Source organism: Episyrphus balteatus, chromosome 1, assembly GCF_945859705.1.
Source record: "Episyrphus balteatus chromosome 1, idEpiBalt1.1, whole genome shotgun sequence".
Taxonomy (NCBI): Eukaryota; Metazoa; Arthropoda; class Insecta; order Diptera; family Syrphidae; genus Episyrphus; species Episyrphus balteatus.
Window position 1 is genome coordinate 55329290 of NC_079134.1, and position 26914 is coordinate 55356203.

General features: G+C 31.6%; 2 protein-coding genes across 11 annotated transcripts in view; both read left to right on the forward strand.

Moving 5' to 3' along the window:
• LOC129915875 (piezo-type mechanosensitive ion channel component) overlaps window positions 1-26914 on the forward strand; it is a 291170-nt gene that overhangs the window by 75294 nt on the left and 188962 nt on the right. For 8 of the 10 annotated variants that reach the window (XR_008772383.1, XM_055995585.1, XM_055995575.1 and 5 more), the window contains 10 exons: window positions 5637-6303; window positions 11406-11865; window positions 11933-12259; window positions 12316-12473; window positions 16042-16110; window positions 17409-17557; window positions 17873-18043; window positions 18808-18952; window positions 25324-25457; window positions 25517-25608. Coding sequence is in view for 9 of the 10 variants with exons in the window: in XM_055995585.1 (XP_055851560.1) it covers window positions 5637-6303; window positions 11406-11865; window positions 11933-12259; window positions 12316-12473; window positions 16042-16110; window positions 17409-17557; window positions 17873-18043; window positions 18808-18952; window positions 25324-25457; window positions 25517-25608 (2372 nt within the window). In the remaining variant the exon portion in view is untranslated. The remainder of the gene's footprint in view (window positions 1-5636; window positions 6304-11405; window positions 11866-11932; window positions 12260-12315; window positions 12474-16041; window positions 16111-17408; window positions 17558-17872; window positions 18044-18807; window positions 18953-25323; window positions 25458-25516; window positions 25609-26914) is intronic. The other 2 variants (XM_055995629.1, XM_055995591.1) reach the window with 2 other exon arrangements.
• On the forward strand, window positions 12957-16032 carry LOC129916020 (uncharacterized). The gene is made up of 2 exons (XM_055995785.1): window positions 12957-13488; window positions 15073-16032. The coding sequence occupies exons 1-2, from the start codon at window positions 13081-13083 to the stop codon at window positions 15337-15339; spliced, it is 675 nt and encodes a 224-aa protein (XP_055851760.1). The 5' UTR covers window positions 12957-13080; the 3' UTR covers window positions 15340-16032.

Here is a 26914-nt window from a genome sequence, read left to right on the forward strand (position 1 = left end):
AAAAGTCTGAAAAAATGACTTTTTTTACCAAGCTAAATCTCTAAAATTATAACAATTAAAAATCTGAAAAATTTTCACATGATAGCTACACTTATTAGATTTGAGTCTGTAAAGTTTTAAATTTTTTGAACGAATGGTTTGGCTGGAATTTAAAATTGATCGAACAAGGTCCAAGAAACCCCATGTTATTCCCATAAGAAACTTCAACCGCTTGGCGGCACGGGTTAGAATTAAGTTAGAGACTTGAAACTTGGAAAATATTTTTTTTAGTTTATTTCCAACCATATAAGATCCTAGGAGCATAGAAATTCTTATTATTTGAAAATATGGAACACCATATTGTGCACCTTGCAATTCACATCATGAAAAGCCACATTTTCTATTTACGAAAAAATAGCATAGATTCCGCAGTTTTGGTCAAATTCAACAAAAAAATACGCCAATTTGTGCCTTAATGTATATTCTTTCAGAATATAACCTTACTTTATTTTTTTGTTTGTTTTATTTTGCAAAAAAAATTTGGTAAAGTTGAAAAAACTGGGAAAAAAATCACTTTTTCAAGATTTGTGGGATAAAAACCTACACTTAATTTGTTTTAACAATAGACTTATATACATCATTCAAAAGGTCTGGAAATCCTCTTTCCAAAAACATATAACATATTGAGAGTTGTTAGAAAAATGACTGAAATATTGATAGATTACATCGTAAGGTATGTAAAAATGGTTTTTTGTAAATAAAAAAAAAATGGAGGGTTCCAAAAATATAACAAAAATATTTTTATGCATTATTCGACCATACGAACAGCCTACACTATGTTATTTCTCGGGTGTATTTTTTTTTTTTTATTTTGTAGCACAGTGTTATCAACCCAAGATATTTAGCTTTACCAGTAATGGTAAGTGGAGTCCCATTTATTGTGGGGAAGATAATATTTGGGATATTTCTTTTTCTCGTAAATAATAATAGTTCTGTTTTGAGTGGGTTGACATTGAGTCCCTCCATCTAGAGGGAACATAAGTTGTATTTAGACAACCTCTGAAAATGTCCGTTAGGATTGGGACTAACAAGTATTTAGAGCTTTGTACCATGATTGGAATTACACAATCAGGTCCTGGAGACTTCGATAGTTTCAGAGCATTTTAGGAAGCCCGGAGAGGTGTTGACCTTTGACATAACTTTTCTAAGTCTAGCTGCATCATTTGTGCCGCTCTTTTGGCATAGGTAGTTCGTTTTTTATATGCACTCTTGCTGATTTTGAAGAGATCCCAATCAGCTGGGTTGTTGCTGTTTTTAGCTCTGTTGAAAAGCCTCCTAGAATTTTACCTTAAAACGGAAAGCTCGTTTGACCACCATACGGGGTTGAGCTTTCTTTTAGCTTTAGGCAAGAGCTTTCGTAAGCTTTGATTATGTCTGATGTAAGTTCATTTACTAGTTTTTTTATAGCTGAGGTGTTTAACAGAGGTTGACTAACATATTGGCCCAACGATTAGGCCTTAGTTTTATCATTATAGGGTTCCCAGTTAGTTTTCCTAGGGGTTTTGAATAAGGCATCATGCCTTATTTGGAATGTTTTCATCCTATGTTCTGAGAATGTAACATTACTGGACACTTTCCAGTTACTTATCTCAATAGAGTTAGAGTTCGTGGAAAGTATCACATCAAGTACTTCTTTTCTATTGATGGTGGAGGGCCCGGTGCATCGCCTGGCATGTAGACGGATGTTATGATCAGGGGCTGAGCCTCTTCTCTTTAACATTTGTCCGTCGTCATATCTGTGCTACAATGGGGTTATAGAAGGAAAAGATTTAAGATTTTTTTTCGCTACTATACATGTACGATAGTTACCTTCAGTAGACCCTTTTTTACTATAAATAGTGAAATCTTTGGATTTTACCGCTGTTGATCCACGGCTCTTGCACCAGGGCAATGTCTACATTATTATTAGACAGAAAAGAGGTTAGGGTGGCAGATGCCAACTTGCTGTGCTGCAGATTGAATTGCAACATTTTCATAGTTTTGTTTTTAATTACACGGTGTTACAAAAATGAGGTTTCAAAATATACGCGGGCGGAGACCTATCAGGTTTTGTAGAGCTAGTCGCACTGATTACGAAACGGTATTTGAAAATCCCCTAACACCCCCAAAATCTGGAGTTACGGGCAAAAACGGTTTTTTGGACCTTCACCCATTGAAAAAATTCTAGCTTCGTCAATTTTTTACCCATTTTCGATTTTTTTACAGTTTCTGATAGAAGATACATATACCTTTTTAAAAAAGTATAAAACATGTAACTCGGTTAAACCACTTAGAATTTATTAGCTGTCAAAGTTCAAAAATTCCATTTTTTTCGTCATTTGCCCAACTTCGGTATCAATTTAAAGTATTTGTTTTCAAAACAACATGCTATTTAAAAAATATATTCTAAAACTATATCTATTTCCCAATCAATCGAGGTATTTTTTATGAAAATCACTTCAAAATTGGCTTAGAAAAAAAAAATTTTCGATTTCAACTCAGAAACAGAAATTCGAACTTTTAGGTATAGAACAAAAATGTTGTTTCGGCAGGTAGTATGATAACTTGGGAGCAAGGATTTGATAACGGGTTTTTGTAGAGGACCTCAATACAAACATTTTTTTCTTTGGGAGGGGGGTCTATCCCTCCCCGTTTAGGTGGGAGGGGCATTTTTCTAAAAAAAAATTATCAAAATAAAAAAAATTATTAAAAAACAACGGCAACACTTACAGTAATAAATGTCTATCCCTCCCCGTTTAGGTGGGTCTATCCCTCCCCGTTTAGGTGGGAGGGGCATTTTTCTAAAAAAAAATTATCAAAATAAAAAAAATTATTAAAAAACAACGGCAACACTTACAGTAATAAATGATACCATTTCCGAAAGGCAAAATTATACATTTGATTCCAATTTTTAAATCAATATATTATAACAAATAGTTTTCGAAATAATCGATTTCAAAGTTAAAAATAGGCGAAAAAAAATTTTTTTAAACTTATTTTATACTTTTTTTGTCCAGACTGTGAATTTAAATAAAAAAAATACTCACCCAGAAAACTACCTCAATTGATTCCTTATCAAACAGTGAAAACTATATGCTTCTATGTCTTCTAGTTTTTGAGAAAATTGAAAAATTATCTTATCAGATTTTTCTTTTTTCAAAATATTTTTTGTTTTTATTTGTTTTTATTTTTCAATTTTCTCATAAACTAGAAGACATAGAAATATTTATTTTTAATATTTTATTATTTTATTTTTCACTGTTCGATAAGGAATCGATTGAGGCAGTTTTCTGTGTGAGTAATTTTTTTTACTAAAATTCACAGTCTGGACAAAAATAGTATAAAATTAGTGTTAAAAATTTTTTTTCGCCTATTTTTAACTTTGAAATCGATTATTTCAAAAACTATTTGTTATAATATATTGATTTAAAAATTGGAATCAAATGTATAATTTTGCCTTTCGGAAATGGTATCATTTATTACTGTAAGTGTTGCCGTTGTTTTTTAATAATTTTTTTTTATTTTGATAATTTTTTTTTTAGAAAAATGCCCCTCCCACCTAAACGGAGAGGGATAGACCCCCCTCCCAAAGAAAAACATGTTTGTATTGAGGTCCTCTACAAAAACCTGTTATCAAATCCTGGCTCCCAAGTTATCCTACTACCTGCCGAAACAACATTTTTGTTCTATACCTAAAAGTTCGAATTTCTGTATCTGAGTTGAAATCGAAAATTTTTTTTTTCTAAGCCAATTTTGAAGTGATTTTCATAAAAAATACCTCGATTGATTGGGAAATAGATATAGTTTTAGAATATATTTTTTAAATAGCATCTTGTTTTGAAAACATATACTTTAAATTGATACCGAAGTTGGGCAAATGACGAAAAAAATGGAATTTTTGAACTTTGACAGGTAATAAATTCTAAGTGGTTTAACCGAGTTACATGTTTTATACATTGTTAAAAAGATATATTTATCTTCTATCAGAAACTGTAAAAAAATCGAGAATGGGTACAAAATTGACGAAGCTAGAATTTCTTCAATGGGTGAAGGTCTAAAAAAACCGTTTTTTGCCCGTAACTCCAGATTTTGGGGGTGTTAGGGGATTTTCAAATACCGTTTCGTATTCAGTGCGACTAGCTCTACAAAACCTGATAGGTCTCCGCCCGCGTATATTTTGAGTGTTACACCGTGTTTTTGTTGTTTGTTATTTTTCTGCAAGTTGGCTGCCGTTAGTGCATTTATGCCAAATCTCAGAAGTAAGTCTAGTGATGGTAGCATGGCCATTGTTTCATGGTTGAGCATGATTATTGCTTCCCGACCTGTTTTCGTAAGTGCCTCAATTTGCATGACTTTCCAATCTACACTAGGGAGGCTTGGGTTTTGTGCTCTTAGGTACCTTTCAAGGTTGGTATTTAAGAGCAACGCTAAGCGTTACTCCTTCCAATAACCCCTTCATGCAGCCCACTTTATCTTTGAGCCAGTTCAGATTGGGTTCACCGCAACAGGCAAGAACCTTAAAGCCTTTAATTGTCGATAGTGGCCCGAAGGTTGGAACAAAACCTGTGGAGGCAAGTATCTTTTCGTTAACGAATTCGAAAAGTTTAACCGCCACTTGAGACCACTGTTCATTGGTTAGTTTTCCTTCTAGTCTCGCTGCATTTATACCTGCCGCCTGAATGTTTCTCTGGCGTTTGTGCACTATTTGCCGAGTTGTATTTCTTGGGGGTAGATGTTTTTGGGGACGACGAATCGTTTAGCCTACCCCTCTCTTGACGACTGCTTTCACCAGCATTGTGGACCCCAGAGGGTTTGGGACCGTTTACCGTTCCTATTCTTGGGTTGTTGTCTGCAGCTGCTTTTGAGGTGGAGGCGCGATGTTGTTCTTTTTTGTTTTCGTTTTTTCTTTTTTTTGTGTCGATCGGAGCCTCGTTTTTTGCTTTCGACTTCGCAAGAAGTTTACGGGCCCAGCTCAGTCGTTTCCAATCTCTTAGACACAATTTCTTCGGGTCCCCATTGCCATATCTTCGTACGGCTCTCCTCGCATTTTCGATCTTTTTTAGATCTGGAGTTTGATCCCCTCTTGAGCATCGCTGTTAAGGTCCGGTGTTTCTTAGCTCCTTTGAGGAGTCTGAGCCATCCTCACAGACTTTGGTAGGTTCACTTTTCCTTTTGTCCGGATTCGACGTAACTTTGGCTCCTGTCAAAGACAGGGTTTTGGTCAAAGTTTTGTCTAGTGGGTTGTCCTGTCTATCGCAGGATTTTCTGCCACTGTGACATCTGCGTCCGAGCTGTCTGAACTGAGCAGGCATTGAAAGTCGTCGATTCTCTCCATCTGAAGGCCCCCCCACCACGACAAGGTTAAAACCATGGAAGGTTTATGATGATTAAAAAGGCTCTTCTGTATTTATGCGAAATGGATTCTTGCTTTAAAACAAGAGATTTTTGCCATCGGGACTCTCTTTTTGGACATTTCGCTGCTGGAGATTTCAGTTTGGGGATTTTGGATTCGGGGATTATGCTTGGAGAAAACGCCAGCAATGCTTTTTAATTTATTTTGATGATAGTTTTATCTTTAGTTTTGGAACCTATTAAAATAATACTTTTTAAATATCTAGGTATGTGTGCTTCATATTGCTTTCTGTGCACTCTGCATCATCGGTCTTATCTCCAAAAGTAAAGTGCAAATTTTCATCAGCCGCATAATATCACTAGTTGTTTCAATAATCATTCTTACGAAAATGATATATCAAGTGCAATATATCTCTCATGAAAGGTATAACGTTACTTGTAATACCAATGAAACTATACAAAACAACGCTCTGTGGTTTGGCCTGCAGAAGGCAACTTTTAACGGCGGTCTTATGAGTCTTATTAAAAAATATATTATTTTCATGGTAATGGTAACATTGCATGCAGTAGTTACTCTTCGCCAAAGCCAAATGCGTACACTACAAGGAGAAACCAATCAACGACCAGCCAAGGTTGTTTTCCCAGGAATTACTCGTGCTGATGCGGAGAAAAATCTCGAAGGAATGATAAAATACTTATTCAACTATGGTTTCTATAAATTTGGAATGGAATGTACATTGATAACTTTGGTTTCGTTGATAACCTATCGACAAGATGTGGTTGCGATATTTTATGTTATCTGGTTATGTGCCTTGCTGTGGTTTGAAAGATCGTCCTGCGCAAAAGTATGGAGCGTCTTCCAATGCTTCACTGCCACAATAATATTTTTGGAGTACGTATTGCTTGTTGGACTACCACCTGGACTGTGCTCTGGTAACGCTTATTAATAAATTAAATAACACGGTGTTACAAAAATGAGGTTTCAAAATATACGCAGGCGGAGACCTATCAGGTTTTGTAGAGCTAGTCGCACTGATTACGAAACGGTATTTGAAAATCCCCTAACACCCCCAAAATCTGGAGTTAAGGGCAAAAAACGGCTTTTTGGACCTTCACCCATTGAAAAAATTCTAGCTTCGACAATTTTGTACCCATTTTCGATTGTTTTACAGTTTCTAATAGAAGATAAATATACCTTTTCAACAATGTATAAAACATGTAACTCGGTTAAACCACTTAGAATTTATAAGCTGTCAAAGTTCAAAAATTCCATTTTTTTCGTCATTTGCCCAACTTCGGCATCAATTTAAAGTATATGTTTTCAAAACAACATGCTATTTAAAAAATATATTCTAAAACTATATCTATTTCTCAAAATTTTTCGATTTCAACCCAGATACAGAAATTCGAACTTTTAGGTATAGAACAAAAATGTTGTTTCGGCAGGTAGTAGGATAACTTGGGCGCCAGGATTTGATAACGGGTTTTTGTAGAGGAGCTCAATACAAACATTTTTTTCCTTGGGAGGGGGGTCTATCTCCCCCCGTTTAGGTGGGAGGGGCAGTTTTCTAAAAAAAAATTATCAAAATAAAAAAAAATTATTAAAAAACAACGGCAACACTTACAGTAATAAATGATACCATTTCCGAAAGAAAAAATTGTACATTAAGCCCAGTCATTTTAGTCATTTTTAAGCCCAATCTGCGGAAAAATTCCTACTGGGCTGAATTTTGGTATACAGCTTAATGACGGCTTTGTTATGAAGATGTGAAAAATCGACATTGATATCGTGTCCGCGTTAAGAGTTATAGGGGTCAAAAGGTCACGAAAAGTTTTTCGCAAATATCTCGCGACCTATTGATCGGAGGTCATCAGAGGTTATAAAAAATTGATGGTCGTGAAATTATCTACAACATATGCCTAGCACATTTTTCTGTGGGATGAACCGTTTCGCGAGTAGAGCGCAGAAAAGGTGACTAGATTGCACTCACATACGAAAAAATACATATTTTTAGTTTATTTTGTTGATTTTTGAGGTTTTTATCGAGGTAGCTTAAATTTTTTTAGTTTTATTAACTTATCTTATTAAGTAAATACGAATTAACTAAAAAAAATAAAAATGTACACATTGGGATAAAAAATATTATGCAAAAGGGGGAACCACGTTTTTTGGAAATGTTGTATGTTTCCCTTTTTTGAACAATAAGTGCCTTCATTATTAAGAACACACTTTTTAAACATGGTTCAATTTTAGTTTTGAGTTTGTTATCAATTTTCCAAACATAAATTCCATAGAAAATGTCGTTTGGAGCTTCTCAAGAGAAAAGTTGCAGAATTAGTACAAAATTAGCTGCTGAAAAAGCTTAATGGTAATTTACGGTTTATACCAAGCTCAAAACTAAAATGTAACCATCTTTAAAAAGTGTGTTCTTAATAATGAAGGCACTTATTGTACAAAAAAGGGAAACATACAACATTTCCAAAAAACGTGGTTCCCCCTTTTGCATAATATTTTTTATCCCAATGTGTACATTTTTATTTTTTTTAGTTAATTCGTATTAACGTAATAAGATAAGTTAATAAAACTAAAAAAATTGAAGCTACCTCGATAAAAACCTCAAAAATCAAGCAAAATAAACTAAAAATATGTATTTTTTCGTATGTGAGTGCAATCTAGTCACCTTCTCTGCGCTTTACTCGCGAAACGCATCATTACACAGAAAAATGTGTTGGGCATATGCTGTAGATAATTTCACGACCATCAATTTTTATATAACCTCTGATGACCTCCGATCAATAGGTCGCGAGATATTTGCGAAAAACTTTTCGTGACCTTTTGACCCCTATAACTCTTAACGCGGACACGATATCAATGTCGATTTTTCACATATTCATAACAAAGCCGTCATTAAGCTGAATACCAAAATTCAGCCCAGTAGGAATTTTTCCGCAGATAAAACCTAAAATTACTGGACTTATTTGATTCTAATTTTTAAATTAATATAATATAACCAATAGTTTTTGAAATAATCGATTTCAAAGTTAAAAATAGGCGAAAAATTTTTTTTAAACTCATTTTATACTATTTTTGTCCAGACTGTGAATTTTGGTAAAAAAATTACTCACACAGAAAACTGCCTCAATTGATTCCTTAAAGAACAGTGAAAACTATATGTTTCTTTGTCTTCTAGTTTTTGAGAAAATTGAAAAATTATTTTATCAGATTTTTCTTTTTTCAAAATATTTTTTGTTTTTATTTTTCAATTTTCTCAAAAACTAGAAGACATAGAAACATATAGTTTTCACTGTTCATTAAGGAATCAATTGAGGCAGTTTTCTGTGAGTAATTTTTTTACTAATGTCGTTTTCTTTCACTCCAATGAGAGTACCCTTTTAGCACTTATTTTTGCACTTTTGAAGGTTTTGTGTTCTTTGACGCCACAAAAGTGAAAAAAAAAATTACTCCGGAGTAATTTTAGTACTACGGAGTACCCCGGATTTATTCACATTTTTAGTCAGATTTACACCGATTTGCACACACACTTATGAATTTGAAGTTTGACATTTTTAAATTTTGTTTGAAAAGCGAAAAATGCAAAAAGTTTTTCTTTCAAACTCTTTTGTTATTAACAAAAACAACCATTATGAATATATATTTTATTTAATTATATTCTGCCAGATATATTTCTTCCTTTTTTTTCGTTAATTCTTCACTTTTTCCAAAATGAAATTGAAAACCGAATAAAAAAATTTTTCAGCCAGTGCTCTTCATCAATAAAAAAAATCCTGTGCCAGATAAAAAAAAAATCCCATTTTTTTCTGCGATGATGGGATATTTTTATTTTACAATGTCTGCTTCTACACGAAGACGAAAAGTTCAAGATTCAATGAAGAGTAAGGGAGAAAGAAAGTTCGAAGAAAAGGGATGGAAGATTTTCTACCCTGTGAGTCGACGGTCGAAAATTTTGAGACTCACTTTGACGTTTCTTTTTGATCTTGTTCTTTTTGTTGTTGTTTTGCTTTATTTGATTTCGTCGTTCGCAGAGTTCACTTCGTCGGTTGTATATTATTTTCGTGTATTGTATCTTTTTTTTAATATACTCAAAGATTTCCGTTGCACATAGAGCCCGCCGGAGTTGTTTTTTGTATATTTTGGTGCTTATTTTGGAATAAAAATACATACGAAAACGAGAACAAATAAAACAAAACAAAAAATAGCTGTCAAATTTGCGTCTGATAAAAAATACTACGTGTAGAAGCGCGCGATGCACCGAAGGGAAAATCAAAAGGAAATTCGAAGATAATTTCTGCGCCTTGCGTCTTTGTGTAGAAGTAGGCTTATCAACGAACGCTTATTATGGTTCATATGTTATTAATATTAATTTTTTTTTTTCAATTCATAAAATGTTTTCCCTAGGCCTGTTATCACTATTTTTTTCTAGGAAATTATCCATTTTTGTCTTGTCACACATACAATTACAAACAAAAAAATTACTCTCATTATGTTCTATCACTCCAGAAAAAGGAGTACAAATTTAGAGCGAAAGAAAACGACATAAAATTCACAGTCTGGACAAAAATAGTATAAAATGAGTTTTAAACATTTTTTTTCGCCTATTTTTAACTTTGAAATCGATTATTTCAAAAACTATTGGTTATATTATATTGATTTAAAAATGAGAATCAAATGTTCAATTTTTCCTTTCGAAAATGGTATAATTTATTACTGTAAGTGTTGCCGTTGTTTTTTAATAATTTTTTTTTATTTGGATAATTTTTTTTTATAAAAATGCCCCTCCCACCGAAACGGGGGGAGATAGACCCCCCTCCCAAAGAAAAAAATGTTTGTATTGAGCTCCTCTACAAAAACCCGTGATCAAATCCTGGCGCCCAAGTTATTCTTCTACGAGCCGAAACAACATTTTTGTTCTACAGGGTGTCCCACAGTCACCGCCCCAAACGAAAACCATGGATTCCTGAGGTCATTTTAAGTCGAAAAACCTAAGAGGTAATTTTCTCGTTTTCGTCCCGTTTTCGAGTTACCACGGTTTTTATGATTTTTGTTCTCTTTTCCCTTATCTAGCTTTATCTTTGCCAAACTACGTTTGATTTGAAGCACAAAAAATTAATACTCATTAACGTGTTTTTTTGACTTAAATGATATGAAAGTGTAAAAAACAACTTAAAAAACGAAGAAAATTGTGTTTGATGCAAAATTGTGGAGAAACGGTTGTCCGCAGAAAAAAAAGTTTTGAGACAAACTAAAACTGTAATAAATTCTTGATTGGTTGTAAAAAAAATTTTCAAATCAAACGTAGTTTGGCAAAGATAAAGCCAGATAAGGGAAAAGAGAACAAAAATCATAAAAACCGTGGTAACTCGAAAACGGGACGAAAACGAGAAAATTACCTCTTAAGTTTTTCGACTTAAAATGACCTCAGGAATCCATGGTTTTCGTTTGGGGCGGTGACTGTGGGACACCCTGTATACCTAAAAGTTCGAATTTCTGTATCTGGGTTGAAATCGAAAATTTTTTTTTCTAAGCCAATTTTGAAGTGATTTTCATAAAAAATACCTCGATTGATTGATAAATAGATATAGTTTTAGAATATATATTTTAAATAGCATGTTGTTTTGAAAACATATACTTTAAATTGATGCCGAAGTTGGGCAAATGACGAAAAAAATGGAATTTTTGAACTTTGACAGCTAATAAATTCTAAGTGGTTTAACCGAGTTACATGTTTTATACATTGTTAAAAAGGTATATTTATCTTCTATCAGAAACTGTAAAAAAATCGAAAATGGGTAAAAAATTGTAGAAGCTAGAATTTTTTCAATGGGTTAAGGTCCAAAAAGCCGTTTTTTGCCCGTAACTCTAGATTTTGGGGGTGTTAGGGGATTTTCAAATACCGTTTCGTATTCAGTGCGACTAGCTCTACAAAACCTGATAGGTCTCCGCCCGCGTATTTTTTGAGTGTTACACCGTGTAATTAGCCAAAGTTAAAGTAATTTTATTTTGTTTTATTTTATAGAATATCCTTGGACTAAATCATCACATTCAGATGCCTTACAAAAATGGGCGATGCTACCGGGAAATCTTAATTACAGCCATGTTAACAAACTGATTTTCGATTTTATAATGTTACTTTTTATTAATCGACAGAAGAGAGTTTTTACTGTTGAGAAAAAATACGACAATGACAATAATTATCCTGGGGGCACAAATAAATCTATTATCAGTGATATTGAGAACCTGGGTCATGTGGAATTTGAAAATCCAACTAGAGACTTTCTATCGACAATAAGGAATTATTTAGACATTATTAAAAACGCAATTTTGTGTGGTTTTTATTGGATAACGCTTGCAGTTGTGTTTCTTGCCGGAACAAATATTTCAGATCTACTAGCTATTGGATATTTGATAGGATCGTTTATATTTCTGTGGCAAGGATCAGACTTCTATCTTCGTCCCATAAGAACTATTCTCAGAAGGTATGTCATATCACTGGTTTAATTTTCTTTTTTGAAAGAACACAACTTAACAATTTATTTAATTTAGATGGAATATCCTTTTATTATATAACGTTGTGAATATAACAATTAAAACGTTTCTTCAAATCGGAGGATGTCTATTCCTAAGCATATTCCAAGCTAATGCTTGTTGGTTAATACATATGTTAGGAATCGAGTGTGCGGACGGTGGTGATAATCCTACAGTAGAAACAGAAGAACTAACCAGCGAGTGTCCCGCATTAAAAAGTCAATCTTTTCTTGTTTGGGATGCGGTTTGTTTTGCCTTTCTTATTTTACAGCTTAGAATATTCAAAAGTCATTATTTCTGTCATATCATCAATGATACAAAAGCGAACACCATATTGGCTGACAGGTAAAGTAAACATAATATTCTGAAAAAGGCCATAAGTTAATATAAATACATTAAAGAGGTGCTGAGATTATTGAAGACCTCCGGCAGAAACAAATTGAACATCGGAAACAACACGAACAAGAAGTTTTAAGAAAAATTAAAAGAAAAATGGAAAAAATTCGAGCCACACAACAGAAAATGTTGCGTCCTATCGACAAGCCTACTCATTTTGACGGTAAGTTAATTGTTGTCCGATTATTCAATTTTTTAGATCACTGTTTCTTAAGACGTCGATTTTGTTCCTGTCTGTCCAGTAAAGAGTGACCTTTTATATTCTTCTTTTATCATGTGCATTTCCTAACCAAAAATTTTACAGATTTCTCAATTTTCGTTTTATGTTTGAGAATGTTTAATTTAATACTTATTTTAATAATGTTGCATATTTGTTTGGATTTGTTTTTCTTTCATTAATACCGGTTATGTGAAACCGGTTATGTGAAATAGTGTTAAAAAAGTGTTAAATTGTTTTTAAGTTTGATGTTGAGAGTAAGTAATAAATATCTTGTAATAAAAAAGCAGAAGATGCCCGTCCTTTGTTGCGAAGTGGAAGTTTTTCCTCATGTCATGGCTCAGGATACCATACGCCTATTGATGATGATGATGAAATTAACCAAAACAATAAACAAACCAATAATTTTCCTTCAACTGTTGGCGGATTAATGCCATACATGCCAGGACATAATAACCACAAAGTAACTACCTTTAAGTTTATATGTTATTATTATATCAAACTGAATTCCTGTCCTGATTTTCGATAGCTACCTTCGGCAAGCTCTGCTGGAATGACAATTTCCTTTGATGGATTTCTTGATACTAAACGTTTGTCATTCGATTCAACAGTCGGATCTGAATTTTTACCCAAACCTTCACCAAGTTCTGATGGATCATATGGAGTATTCTCACCACCTCTCACTGTCGATAAAGAGGCTAATTCAAAAGCAGTTGATACAAAAGCTGGAGGCATTGAAGATAATTGTTTACCTATGAGCAATTTACTTCCCCCTCCAACTACAGCGCAAACAAGTTTGATTGTTAATATAAGTGGAGCAAGCTCTGTTGTATCTAGTATACAAAATAGCAGAATTCGTGAAACTCGTCGGCAGTCGAGTGTGAATGCAGTTTCATGGAATGAACCTGTATCTGAAACATGCAAAGGAAAGGATATTGATGCTTGCGAAACAGCTATTGATGTATGAGATATTTTTTTCAAGCAATTGATACCAAAATTATTTATGGGGAATGATTCAAAAGTAAACATTTGTGGGACTGCGTTATTGACCTATCTTCTTTTCTAAAATTTTCATATGGAGGAAGATATTGAGTTTGATCCCATTAGAGATGACGAAAGACTAATAACAAAAGCGCTTTCCCAACACTATCAACACCAACAACACACAGCTTGAATATTCTAAGAGAGGGGACAAATACACAGTTTACAATTTCTATTATATATGTGTATCATTACACTCTTTAGCAAATATCAAATAGAACACCCAAGTCCTTAAATAGAGACAATTTTTCCGAAAAGCTAGAACATAATGTACATGACAATTCTGCTTGCCGATGTGAGTTTTTCATCGTCTCACTGGTGGAGTAATTTTGTACACAGAAACGTTGCGATTTAAGGCAAAATAAAATCAGTATTTAGAATGTCAAGATTATAGCTACATAAGTTTGCAAGCAGTACAAACCAATGACACCACCAGACCAAATTGGATACAATAGTGACTTTCTATGGATACAATCTGAGTTAAGCCATTTCCGTTTCGATTTTCACATACCCATATACGGCAATGCTATTTGCGATAGTATGAAAAGTTATTCATCAAACCCAGTTCTCATACCTTCCTGATTGTTGAGCAGTTTAAGATAGACCGAATACAATAAGGATTTATTGTAAATCAGGCATGTCAAAATCAGTGTATTTTATTTCTCTTAATAATAAAAATATCTGCTCGCATCCGAAGGTTGTATGAAATTTGCAAACGATCTTTAATTGCAGTTTTAAATTGTCCCAAATCTGACTGAAAAAGTCTTAAAAAATTCGGTCATATCCACTTCATAGAAATTTGGAATTTACATCGGAGTCACACTAAAAATCGTATGCCTCCATTTCCATATCATTCGACATTTATTCAATTTCATTCATTCATGATTTAACCTACCGTTGGGTTAAATCAGAACGTTCGCTTCCTAATTCACGATATCTTATAAATTTATAATTTTTTTTCAGGCACATTCCATGCCTGGTACGCAGATCGAGAAAAATTTTAGCATATTTCGAACTTTAATTGGTCAAAACAAATTCATAATAAGATACATTTTAACTCCCATACAAACTGTCGAAAAAATTTAGCCGAGCTAAAATTTATCTGAGCATCTTATCGATAAATTTGTATGGGACTTAAAATTTGGCTCGAATCTGTGTGAGGGCAAAGTTACTCGTTGTGGGCCGCAAGTTTGACATGCATGTTGTAAATGGTCTATCTTAAACTGCTTCCCTTTCTTCTTATTGTAAAAGTAAAAACTTTAAAATAAAAAAAAATCCTATATTTTCTAAAATCGGATCACATTTGGTGTCAAATATGGACCAAGAATTGGATCAACCTGTATTAATGAGAACTAACCGATGCATTCCTTGTTCTGCCATACGATTTATTTTCCAGTTGTATCTTTTTTATTAAGGGGGCCAATAAGAATAGAAATGCGTACTTTTTAATCATTCCCTGATTATATTTTAGTTAACTGAAATCTATTTTTAGTTCCTAAATTAGTATACAAATTTTCAGAACGCAGAAGATGTTCCTGTTACTCTTCGTCAAAAATCTCTACATCGTAGACACCTTAGTATGGGAAATGCTAATTATTCAATGGAAGATAATAATAACCGTCATCGATACAGCAATTTATCAGCACCTGATGAACCACTGTCTCAACGTCCAAATAGCTGGGGTCCCGTAGACTTTTTATATTCAGAGTCAATTACAATAGACATTTCGCGTGCAACTTCACATGCAGAGTGTAATCTTATTTTTTTTTAAGTGTACATAAAGTTATTGTATAAAAAAAATATTGTCAAAAAGAGAAAATACAAAAACAAATGTTTTTTTTCTATATATTCTTTTATTTAATAAATGATTTCAACAAATGAAATACTTTGCACAAATTATATTAAAATTTAAAAAAGACGAAATAGACAATTCTAAATTCGCTGAGCATCGACAAGAATTGTGTAGAGCTTTACAAACTTAATGAGTTCTTCAAATAAAGATATATGCGTCCGACATAGTTAGATCGAAAATTATATTTTATGTCTGTATTTACATAATCTATCTAAGCTCCATCTCCTTAAAAACAAATACTTAAGAAATGCACTTAATAAGTATTTTTTTTTAATGATAAACCTGAACTTGAATCAACTACATCTTCAATTTTATTTAAAGAACGATTTCTTAGACTACCCAACACAGTTTCCAAAAAACACCCAACCTAGTTGCATTTAAATTCCTCATACAACCATCTTATATTAATCTGATTTGCATAATTATTTTATTATTTTCATCAGCATATCTTTTAATTTTTATCTTCTATGGCTACAATCTTTAGTAACAAAAACGAAAATGGAACAAAATCATATGCAAAAATGAATTTTTTTATTATTTATTTTAAAAAATGTATTCCTTATTTTTTTATTATTTTATTTCGGCTTATCATAATTATTTTTCCTCATATCCTACTTATAGAAGAACATGGTTTTCCTCTTCCTGGCCCAAGAGTTCAAAAACGGAAAGAGATAAAATATCATCCACAGGGTAAAATCTTTATTAAATTTTTTTTTATAAACATTCATACTCCAATAAAAAGACATAATACTTTAGAATAAAAGTAACAAGTTGTTTTCACGAGAAAAGAAAATAATAACTTACCTTAATCCAAAATAACCTCCTTTTTTACATGGCAATTTGTAAAATTGCTTCATTTTAAATAAAATATGAAAATAATATTTGCTAGTGAAAGGGAAACTATGGTGCAAACGAAATTAGTTGTTATTATTATTTTATTTCCGTTAGATGTGCATCTTGACTATTTTTTTTTTTCTTAAAAATTTAATTGGAATTTATGTGAATAAATTTATGTAAATAAACAAAATGTAATTATTTTTACATTTTGATTATGTATATACGAAGCAATTACAACTTACAAATGTAACCAGCTTTTTAGTTCGCTTTTTTTTAACCTAACGCACAAAAAGCTTTTTTTCACGTAGCGTTTTCTTGGAATCGGAACCATTTTCAACTAGATTTGCACCAATTTTTTTCGTCTGAGAATGATTTACTTGATCTAACAGCTACTTTGGAATTTAACAGAAAAAATAATGTTCATGGCCAAACTACTGACTACTTGTTACAGTAAAACATATTTTTTAAATACAGTTGTAACAAAATAGCTAAACTCTTTTAAATAGAATATTTCTCTACTTTTTCAAAAAAAAATGTAAATGTCTTCTAGATTGAAAAATCAAACATAAAAATGCACATACATGTTATGGAAAAATCTTTAGGCACTTGGGGTATTCATATATATGTTTTATTTTTTTTTTTTTTATTTTTTGTTTTAGTTTTGTTCTTTTTTATTAGATTTTATTTCGTGATGTTTAAATTTTGTTTTCTTATTAGTTTTGAGTCATTGAGTTCATACTTCAACTTTTATTAAACACTGAGCTTCTTATGAGAGTGAACTTAATCTTTGAATTATTATGTTATGAAATATTAAGGTTTAATACCATAAAAGGTATGAATGAGTATAATTGTATATTCCAAAAGCTGGCTTTTGATTCCGTTTCAAACTAACTTGGTATACTATTCGTATGAAATTAAAATAAATGTGATATTCATTTTCATTTGAATGAAAATAAAGTAACATGTGTGTGCATTTAAAACTTATTATTGCTTGAGTTAATAATTTTTATATACATGTAATGAAAAAATTAGTTATTGAAATGTAATTATTCGTATACATAGAGAACTTCCTTTAACAGAAAGCATAAAATGCAATCAATATTTTAATCTGCGTACTTTATTTATTTATAATTCTGCTTAATTTTCTGTAGCTATCCGAGCTGGCGATTACTACATGTTTGATGATATGGATGAGAAGTTTGAGTTGGACTTGATTGAAGATGAGGTCGATTTCCTTGAGGATCAAGGAAAAATTGATGAAAGTGAGAAAAAAATGACCCGAAGGAAAAATCTATTTGAAGTGAGTTATTTTTTTTTAAATATATTATATTTTTTTTATGTTTTGATTAATATCTGTGGAGGTGAACATGTTGTTGGCTCCAAACCTCCTCCTTTTTTCTATTATACAAATATCTTTTAAAACATTCCTCAGTTATATTGTTTAAATTTGTTTGGTTAAACTTTAAAAGTTTTGGGAGTTGAAATCTCTATCTCTAGCACATACAAAAAATACAAATTCATGTATTCATTTTAAAAACAAAATCCCTTATTTTTATATTTGTAAAAAACTTAACAACGTTTGATTTACGTATATACGTTAAAATATTTCAAAAAGGTTTGTAAAGAAATAACCAACAACGGAAAAAAAACATTTACGCGGCACCGTTCATATGCATCAGCACCGGGTTCAAGAATCGGCATTAAAGGCATGGAGCCGCCAGATATACCACGATCATCTGTGATATCCGATCCCCTAGTATATCCTGAAAGCTGTGACGGTGATGATGTGAGTTGCTCAAGAATACGTTAAAACTAGAGACTCTATGTTGTGTCATCTGACTTCGTACTTACTATTACATTTCTTTTAGTTCAATACTTTTGAAAAAAATTTTTTCTGTCTTTGGCACTCGATTTTGAATATATCTAAACATTAATTTTATAAGTATGTTATAACTTCACTTCCTTTTATCTTCGTCAGAAATAAAATAGTTGTCATTAAGAAAAATGAACATAGAAAACAAAACAATTAAACCAACTTAAAACTAATATCACAAGACACGTATTAACTTTATTTTTGGTGGTGCACATTTCTTAACATACTCGTACATATATAAACCTTAATTATATATATATATATGTATGTATATATATCGTCTATATAATAGATGCACAATATCTGCAAAATTGTTTGAAAATATTATACACACAAAGTTAACACAACTTCGACAACAACAACTTTGTGCTGAATAAAAATTATTTGAAGGTTTTGAATGAACAACAACAACTTGTGTGTGTTACCACCAAGTTCATAGGCTGGAACTTGGTGGTAACACACACAAGTTGTTGTTGTTCATTCAAAACCTTCAATATAAATTGATTACACAAGCAGCTGCCTGCAAGTATGAAAATACACAAACCTCTTCTAATAATAAATTATTTGAATAGCTAGCATAATTTGCCAATAAGTTAAATGTAAAATTCTGTAAACTACTTAAATTTTAATAATAGCTTCTAGAAATTTTGGATTATTTATTTCGTTTATACTCTTAGAATGAAAAAACTGATAAGCCCAAATCGGAAAAACCTAAACCAGATGTACCGACAACAAGTAAGGATGCTTCTTTAGAGGAACAATCAGAAACTAAAAAGCGTATGGGAACGGACAGCTCTGATGCAACAGATAAGGATTCTGATGGTAAATAAAAAAGAAATATTAATAATAATAAGAATTCAGTATTGGTTTAAAATTACAACAACTAATAGGAATTACAACTAATTTTTGTAAACATGTCTTGTGATGAAGATTCCATATATTTGCACTTATATAAAGTTTGCAGAGGTCTTCATTTACCTTACAAAGTATTTTGAGTAAAGTACAAATCTACAGAAGGTAGTATAAAACATACAAAAAAGTTACTGAACTTAGCCTTGTGAGTTGTTCCCCTGACTTAAAACAAAAATACCTGACCTCTTAAAAAACCATGAATTATGATAAGGGAGGGAGCGCAGTTTAGGACAGGGGTATCTTTGGACAAAGCCAAAAAAAATTTAAACAAAATGAATTCTTTTTATGAATTTTATCAATTTATAGAAATTGATAATGTAATTAAGCAAAACAAAAATTTTCTACAAGTAAGCAATCTATTAACGATGAAAGAACAATCAAAACAAAACATATATTGCAATATGTATTATATTCACATGTTCTTCATCTCCACCCTCCTTCTTTTTCAAAAATAAAACATATTTTCTTTTTGGTTATTTCCAACTGCAATGTTTTTAATTATTTTGAGCAGATAGCATTTATTTTTCTCATGATCATTATTCTTATATCATGATGGCAATTTATAATTACGGAATGAATCCCCAGTACAATTTTACATTGAAATCGTTTTTTAAAGCATAAAAAAAAAAAAAAGTCGATTTTATCCCCAAAATTTTACAAGGAAAAAAGTTTTTTATTGTAATTTTTTAGTTTTAACGCGATGTGACTACATAAATTTTATGTCGTTTTCTTTCACTCCAATGAGAGTACCCTTTTAGTACTTATTTTTGCACTTTTCAAGGTTTTGTGTACTTTGGCGCCACAAAAGTGTAAACAAAAAATTACTCCGGAGTAATTTTAGTACTACGGAGTACCCCGGATTTACTCCACATTTTTAGTCAGATTTACACCGATTTGCACACACACTTATGAATTTGGAGTTTGACATTTTAAAATTTTGCTTGAAAAGTGAAAAATGCGAAACGTTTTTCTTTCAAACTCTTTTGTTATTAACAAAAACAACCATTATGAATATATTTCCTGTTATATTATATTCCGCCATATATATTTCTTCCATTATTTTCGTTAATTCTTCACTTTTTCCAAAATGAAATTGAAAACCGAATAAAAGAGTTTTTCAGCCAGTGTTCTTCATCAATAAAAAAAAAATCCTGTGCCAGATACAAAAAAAATCCCATTTTTTGTCTGTGATGATGGGATATTTTTATTTTACAATTATCAAACTAAGGGTGTGTGTCAATTAGGCTGAAAAAAAAAACCGATCAGAAGTATAATGAAAAATATACCAAAAGTAAAACTAAGTCCGCTTCTACACGAAGACACAAAGCGCGAGACGCACATAAGAACAAAAGAGAAATAAAGTTCGAAAAAAAAGGAAGGAAGATTTTCTACCGTGAGTCTCCGGTAAAAAATTTTGTGACTCTTTTTGACGTTTCTCTTTGATCTTGTTCTTTTTTTTGCTGCTCTGCTTTATTATTTGTGTATTATTTGCGTGTATAGTAAGGTTTTTAATTAATTTAAAAGTTTTCGTTGCACAAAGACAACACTGGAGTTGTTTTTTTGTTGTGTATATTTTGTTGTTGTTTTTTTCTTTAATTAAAATACGTAGAAACACGCGACGCACCGAAACGAAAATCATAAGGAAATTCGAAGATAATTTCTGCGCCTCGCGTCTTCGTGTAGACGCAGACTTAGCAACGAACGCTTATTATCCTTCATCATTGTCGTTTTCTATTGACTTTTGAGATTTTTGTGTAAAATTCTCAGATTTTCTACTGCAAATAGAATATGAAATCTAATTTTGTAATTGTGTGCGAAATCTGTGCGTATAAATTTTTTGTCATTTTTTTGAATCTCAGGACGCAAATAGATCATGAAATCTGAGATTTGTCCACTATTTCCCCTCTTCACCCCCCCCCCCCTTTCAGCTGTCAAATTCACAAATCTCATTCTGAGATTCGTCAATAGAAAACGACATATGTTATTAATATTAATTTTTTTTTTTTTTTTTTCAATTCATAAAATTTTTCCCTAGACCTGTTATCACTATTTTTTTCAAGGAAATTATCCATTTTTGCCTTGTCACACACACAATTACAAAAAAAAATTACTCTCATTATGTTCTTTCACTCCAGAAAAAGGAGTAAAAATTTAGAGTACTCCTTAATAGAGTAAAAGAAAACGACATTAGTATATTAGTCAATAGTGTTAAAAAATAAATCAATTTTTAGTTTGTAGGCCCCCTTGAGTTATTTTTGGACAATAAACAAGAGGCACATTTGGACGTCCTTGCATTTAAAGTTAAATTCTACACTCAAAATATGGTGTCGACTCTTAAACAATTACTTTGTTCACGTCAAATTCAAATTTAATGAAATTTCCTTGCAAATAGATACCTCGTGAAATAGCTTTCCTACACTTTTCTTAGAGTTTGAAGTATTTGCCTATTCAGAGCGAACATTCGAAAATGAACTTTAAAAGACAGTATTATTGACTTACTATAGTAATGTAATGTTTTTGAAAAGTTTGGTCAGAAATTAAACTCACTATAATGCGTCTCTTCAACCGAAGAGTTTGTTACACTTTTGACAGCTGCTTTTATCAACATTTTTGAAAATGGTGATATACCTACAAGTTTTCGTCAAGCTATCATATTTCCTCTTCATAAAAAGGGTGATCACAATGAAGTCTCTAACAACAAAACAAAATCCGCCGTTTAGAATGGTAATAATCTGTCTTCGTGGTTTGAGATTCATTCGGACCTATTGTATTGAAAAAAATACATGAGTGTGAACTTAACGAAGCATAATTAGTTACGGCAATTTTGATTTTGTTGCTCCGGTAGTTTTTGTTTTATTGGGTACTTCGCTAAGTTCATATGAACTTAACGAAATACTCCCCCTGGATCGAATTCAAACTAGGTCCATATTTTGTTGCTAATTGGTTACGGTAATTTAATTTTTTTTTGGTCCGTTAGTTTTGGAATTATTGCAATTTTTCGCTCAGTTCGTATGAACTTAGCGAAGAACCCAATCTGGATTGAATCCATACTAGGTCCATATTTTCTTGCTAATTAGTTACGGCAATTTAATTTTTTTGCTCCGTTAGTTTTGGAGTTATTGAAATTCTTCGCTCAGTTCGTATGAACTTAGCAAAGCACCCAATCTGGATCGAATCCAAACAAGGTCCATATTTTGTTACTAAATAGTAACGGCAATTTTAATTTTTTTGCTCTGTTAGTTTTCGAGATAGTTGCTAAAATTATGGTGTTCAGAAAAGGCTTTGGAAGGTATGCAAACTCAGAAAAATGGACTTTAAATGGAGAAGCTATTGAGATTGTGATGGAATATAAATACCTAGGCGTGATACTAAGATCAAATGTGAGCAAAACCACTTTCTGGAAAAACTTAACGTTGCTAAAACCACGATCAATTCAACTTGGAAAGCATGCATGAACAACGGGTGTTTTCATAAACGTCTGCTTACTTAGGCCTGCGTTAGACGTGTTCATAAAGTCAGATCTGCGATCGGACTAACTTAGTCCAACTGCAGTACTGCTGTTCATAAACGTCATTATTCTTCAACATCGCACAATGTGCGAATTCGCTCATTTAGCGGAATTAAATTAATAGCGCTTACAAGTTGAACCTTCTGAGAGTTCTTTTTTTGCAAGATTAATTATAAATATATCAATAATGAAGTACAATAACAATTTATTTAAATACCTCGTCAAATTTTGTATGTACAGAGCTCTGAAAGTACAAGTTTATTGTCTTTCGGTGGACTCATTTTAAAAAGTACTGTACCTAGGTACGGTCACAAAAAAAAATACCATTTCTTTTTTATAATATAAAAAAAATAAGTACAATAATGTGTAGAAGTACGATTAGTAACATATTTACACACATTTTTGAATTACAGAGCTCTAAAAGTACACGTTTTTGGCACTTTGATAGCACAGTACACTTAATAAGGTAATATCTTCCGAACGTTGTCAAAATTTGTCTGTCAAAAAGGGGCACCAATCTGTCAGGTCGACCTTTAATTTTTATATTTCAATCGCAGTAAAATTTTGTTTTTGTTTTAATTTATAAAATGTCATTTGACAAAATTATAAATTGAAAAATAACAAATTTTCTTCGTGTTTCTGCGCGGAATATGGTTAATAATTGTTAAAAAATTAGTGGTGTGTGTGGTTTTTCGGTTTTTGTGCGTTTTTCGTCGGTAATTTAAACAATTAAGAATTACGGTAGCTGACATTGGTCGCCAAATTGTCATGTTTTGACAATTTGGCGACCAATGTCATGTTTTGACAACTGGGCGACCAATGTCGGTTTGGAATATATTACCTTTTTATGTACTGTGCTTTGATGGACCCTCTTAAAAAATTAATTTCGCGCAGAAAAAATTACTTTTTATTCATTTTTGTTGGTAAATAACTATTACACACGAAAATGAAATAGAACTAATTTTGTATCCATAATTACCCAATTTTTTGATAAACGGAGCTGTGAAACTACATAAAGGTTAATTGGAAACTTTGTGTTTTTTTCTTTTTTGCAGGACTCGTCAAATTCTCTTTTGTTTTATCTTATGATGGTCTGTTGTCATAATATGAGAAAATTATTTCATCTTAGACTATTTACAGTACCCAGTCTTAAATACTCAAGGAGTCGGGAAAAGCATGTGAATTTCAAGCTTCCACAGTTTCGACCGATTTTAGCCCATATTTCACTAAATCTTTAACAAAGCGTTCAAATAGTCGCCATAAATAAATGTATTCTATCTTCAGAAAGCAGCACATTGTCTAAGCCACGAATTATTAATGACCAAAGCACTTGATTATTAACTTAGCTATGCAAACATGAAAACCCTGTTTTAATACCTTAATTAAATTTAAATTTAAATTTATAACATAGCTAACCAAATCCTAAGAAATTATTCAATTTTGACAGAAGGTCATCTTTTTTTTGTTGAATAGTCACTTAGAAAAATCGAAAAAAAAATATATTATAACATAATTGGGGTGCCAAATTTTAGTGATTCTTAATAGATAATAAGTCAAGCTTTTAAATGAATAATGTTTCAAAGCGGAATAATGCGGATAACTAAAGTTAGCTCAAAAACGGCTCTAACGATTTTGTTTAAAAAATTCAAATAATAGTTTTAAGACAAGGTCTATCTTTTAATGAAAAATTTTTTTTTTGAAAATCATTATTAACGGTACCTGCCATAGAACCGTTTTTTTTTTTTTAATCCATATATCTCCGAAACCGCTTATTTGATTTCAACGAAACTTTTTGTGAAGTAGCATATATATAATTTAAATATAGGTAAACCAAAAATAAAATTTTGAAAAAAATATTTTGGATTTTAAAAAAAAATTTGAAAATTTTTTTTTTGAAAAATCAAATTTTCGAAAACGGGACATTGAATTTTTTTGAAATTTTGTGTGTAGATGTTGATTAGTGATTTCTACAATGGCATACCAATTTTATTTTAAAACTTTTTTTCCAAGAAATTATTTATAAAAAATTGTTTTTTTAAAAAACGGCTCTAACGATTTTGAAAATTTTTTTTCTAAAAATGCATGTCAATATATCAATCAAAACTGCATACTTGTTTTGGGGGGCAATTTGATTTCAGATTTTATATTATTTTTTTTAAAAAACGAATTTTATTTTTTTTCCATATTTCTATATAAAAAGTTTTAAAAATTTAAGCAACTTTAACTCCAAGAGCAAGTTCGTTCACCAGTTAAACGAACATGCAAAATTTCACATGCTATCAACGAAATAAACCAACACAATATGTAGGTACACAAAATCTAAATTCTGTCTTTCTCGCAAATACTTTTGACAGCTGTGGCAAACTCTTCAAAAAGCTCCACTAATAAATACACATCACCAAGAAACTATTTATTTGAAAGTGCGCGCAGGTAGGTTGAATTTTGTAGGATGAGAGGAAAATATTGACTACATTTTTGTTCTCTCTTGCACTAATGTTAGTATGACTAACACACAAATTCGTGAGAGATCCACGAATTTCCTCCGGGAAAAAAAGTTCCCATAAAATTGGCGATACAGCCAGATGAAATGGAAAGTAATTGATGACATTTCTTAAGAAATGTCTGCCTTTTTTTAGTATTTTCTGATATGTATTTATTGTATTTACTAGTCCAATTATAATACAATAACAACATACAATTTTAAAAAAATATTTTAAAATTATAAAAATTAAGTAAATTTTCTCTTTTATTAAAATAACTGTTTGTTTTGCAGGAATGGACCCACCCAACCCAATTATACGTCTTCTTGAGGCTTTTATGGTTTCAGTTGTGATTCGTTTAAACAGATTCTCAAGAAATTATAGATATGTTATGAAAATTTTAGCTGAAGAAAAGAAAATGCTTAAAGTATGTATTTCTATTATAAAATATTAATAATCCATAAAATCATCTCAATTTATTTTAAGGAATCGAAAGCATTTGACCGATATGGAAGCGCTGGCACTGTGAATGTAAATGTTCCGACGCCGTTTGCGAACTTGAAGAAACAATTGTTGAGGTATTTTAATAACGTTAGCGCCTGCATTTTACATATTTAGTTAGTGCATCAGTTTGCTTTCATAAAGGAAGACTTTAGTTCCGTTTCATTATTTGCTTTAATAATATTTAAATATTTGACAGTTTTTATAGAAATCTCAATTTATTTATTATTAAAAACACAAAGTATTCAAAACAATTGGGCCTTAAAAAATAAGAATACAAAACTACAAACCACCATGATAATCAAAAAACAATATCTGTTTTCTCATTCAAATCTCAACGATTTTCATAAAATGTACCTCGTCGAACTTTTATATTATAATTGTTAGTACATATAGTTAAAAATTAACAACGCACGAGCTTTTGCCCCTAAATCCAGATTTTGAGGATATATTGAATAAACAAAATGTGCTGTTTTACTATGTTCAATAAGCCCAACAGAGCGTACTTGGGCCTGGGAAATGAAATTTTTTGAGATTGGTTTTTGTCACACATTTTGGGTAGTACCTACCTAGTGAAATCTTTTTATTTTTACTTGCTCTATAGACTATAGGGCAAGTATTGGTTTCGTGTCGAAAAAAAATTGAGGTTTTAATCATAACCAACATTACCTACGATGATGGAGAATTCCAAAAAAATCCGTCCGTGCGTCTGTGCGTTTGTACATCCATCTGTACACATTTCCACAGCCTAAACGGGTGGATGGATTTTCTTCAAATTTGGTACAGATGATTTTTATGGAATTCTGAAAGTTGTTTTTTTTTATATATCTCGCGTAGAAAGTGTACCTCTCATAAAATTTTTTCAATTTAAACCAAATAACTCGAAAACGTCTTTTTTTTATATAAACAAAATTGCCCTAAATGTCGTCTCTTTCCCAACCTCAACAAAATTTATATAGAGGCAGCTCTTAAAATCTACAAGTAAACTAACATAAAAGTGCTTTGAATTGCAAGAGCAAGTACGTGCGACCCAGTAGTGAATTTTATTTTCATTGTATTTCCTTCAGGAATAATTACATCTCATTCTCAATTGAGCACTATAGTCAAGTAATTTTAGGTTTTATATGCGGAAAAATTCCTATTGGGCTGAATTTCGTATTTTTTTTTTTATGTAATTTTCACCTAATTCAAATTTATTACTATAATACGCTTTTATCCTACACTCAAAGTTTTAAAATTTTTTAATTGATAATATTAATATCATGGAATCGGAATCGCTTGAAATCGCTCTATTTTGAAAACGGTTGGTTTTACAGAAAAATACATGAGGCGATATTTGTAGATAATTTTATGACGAACAATTTTTCTACAGACCCCTATTGG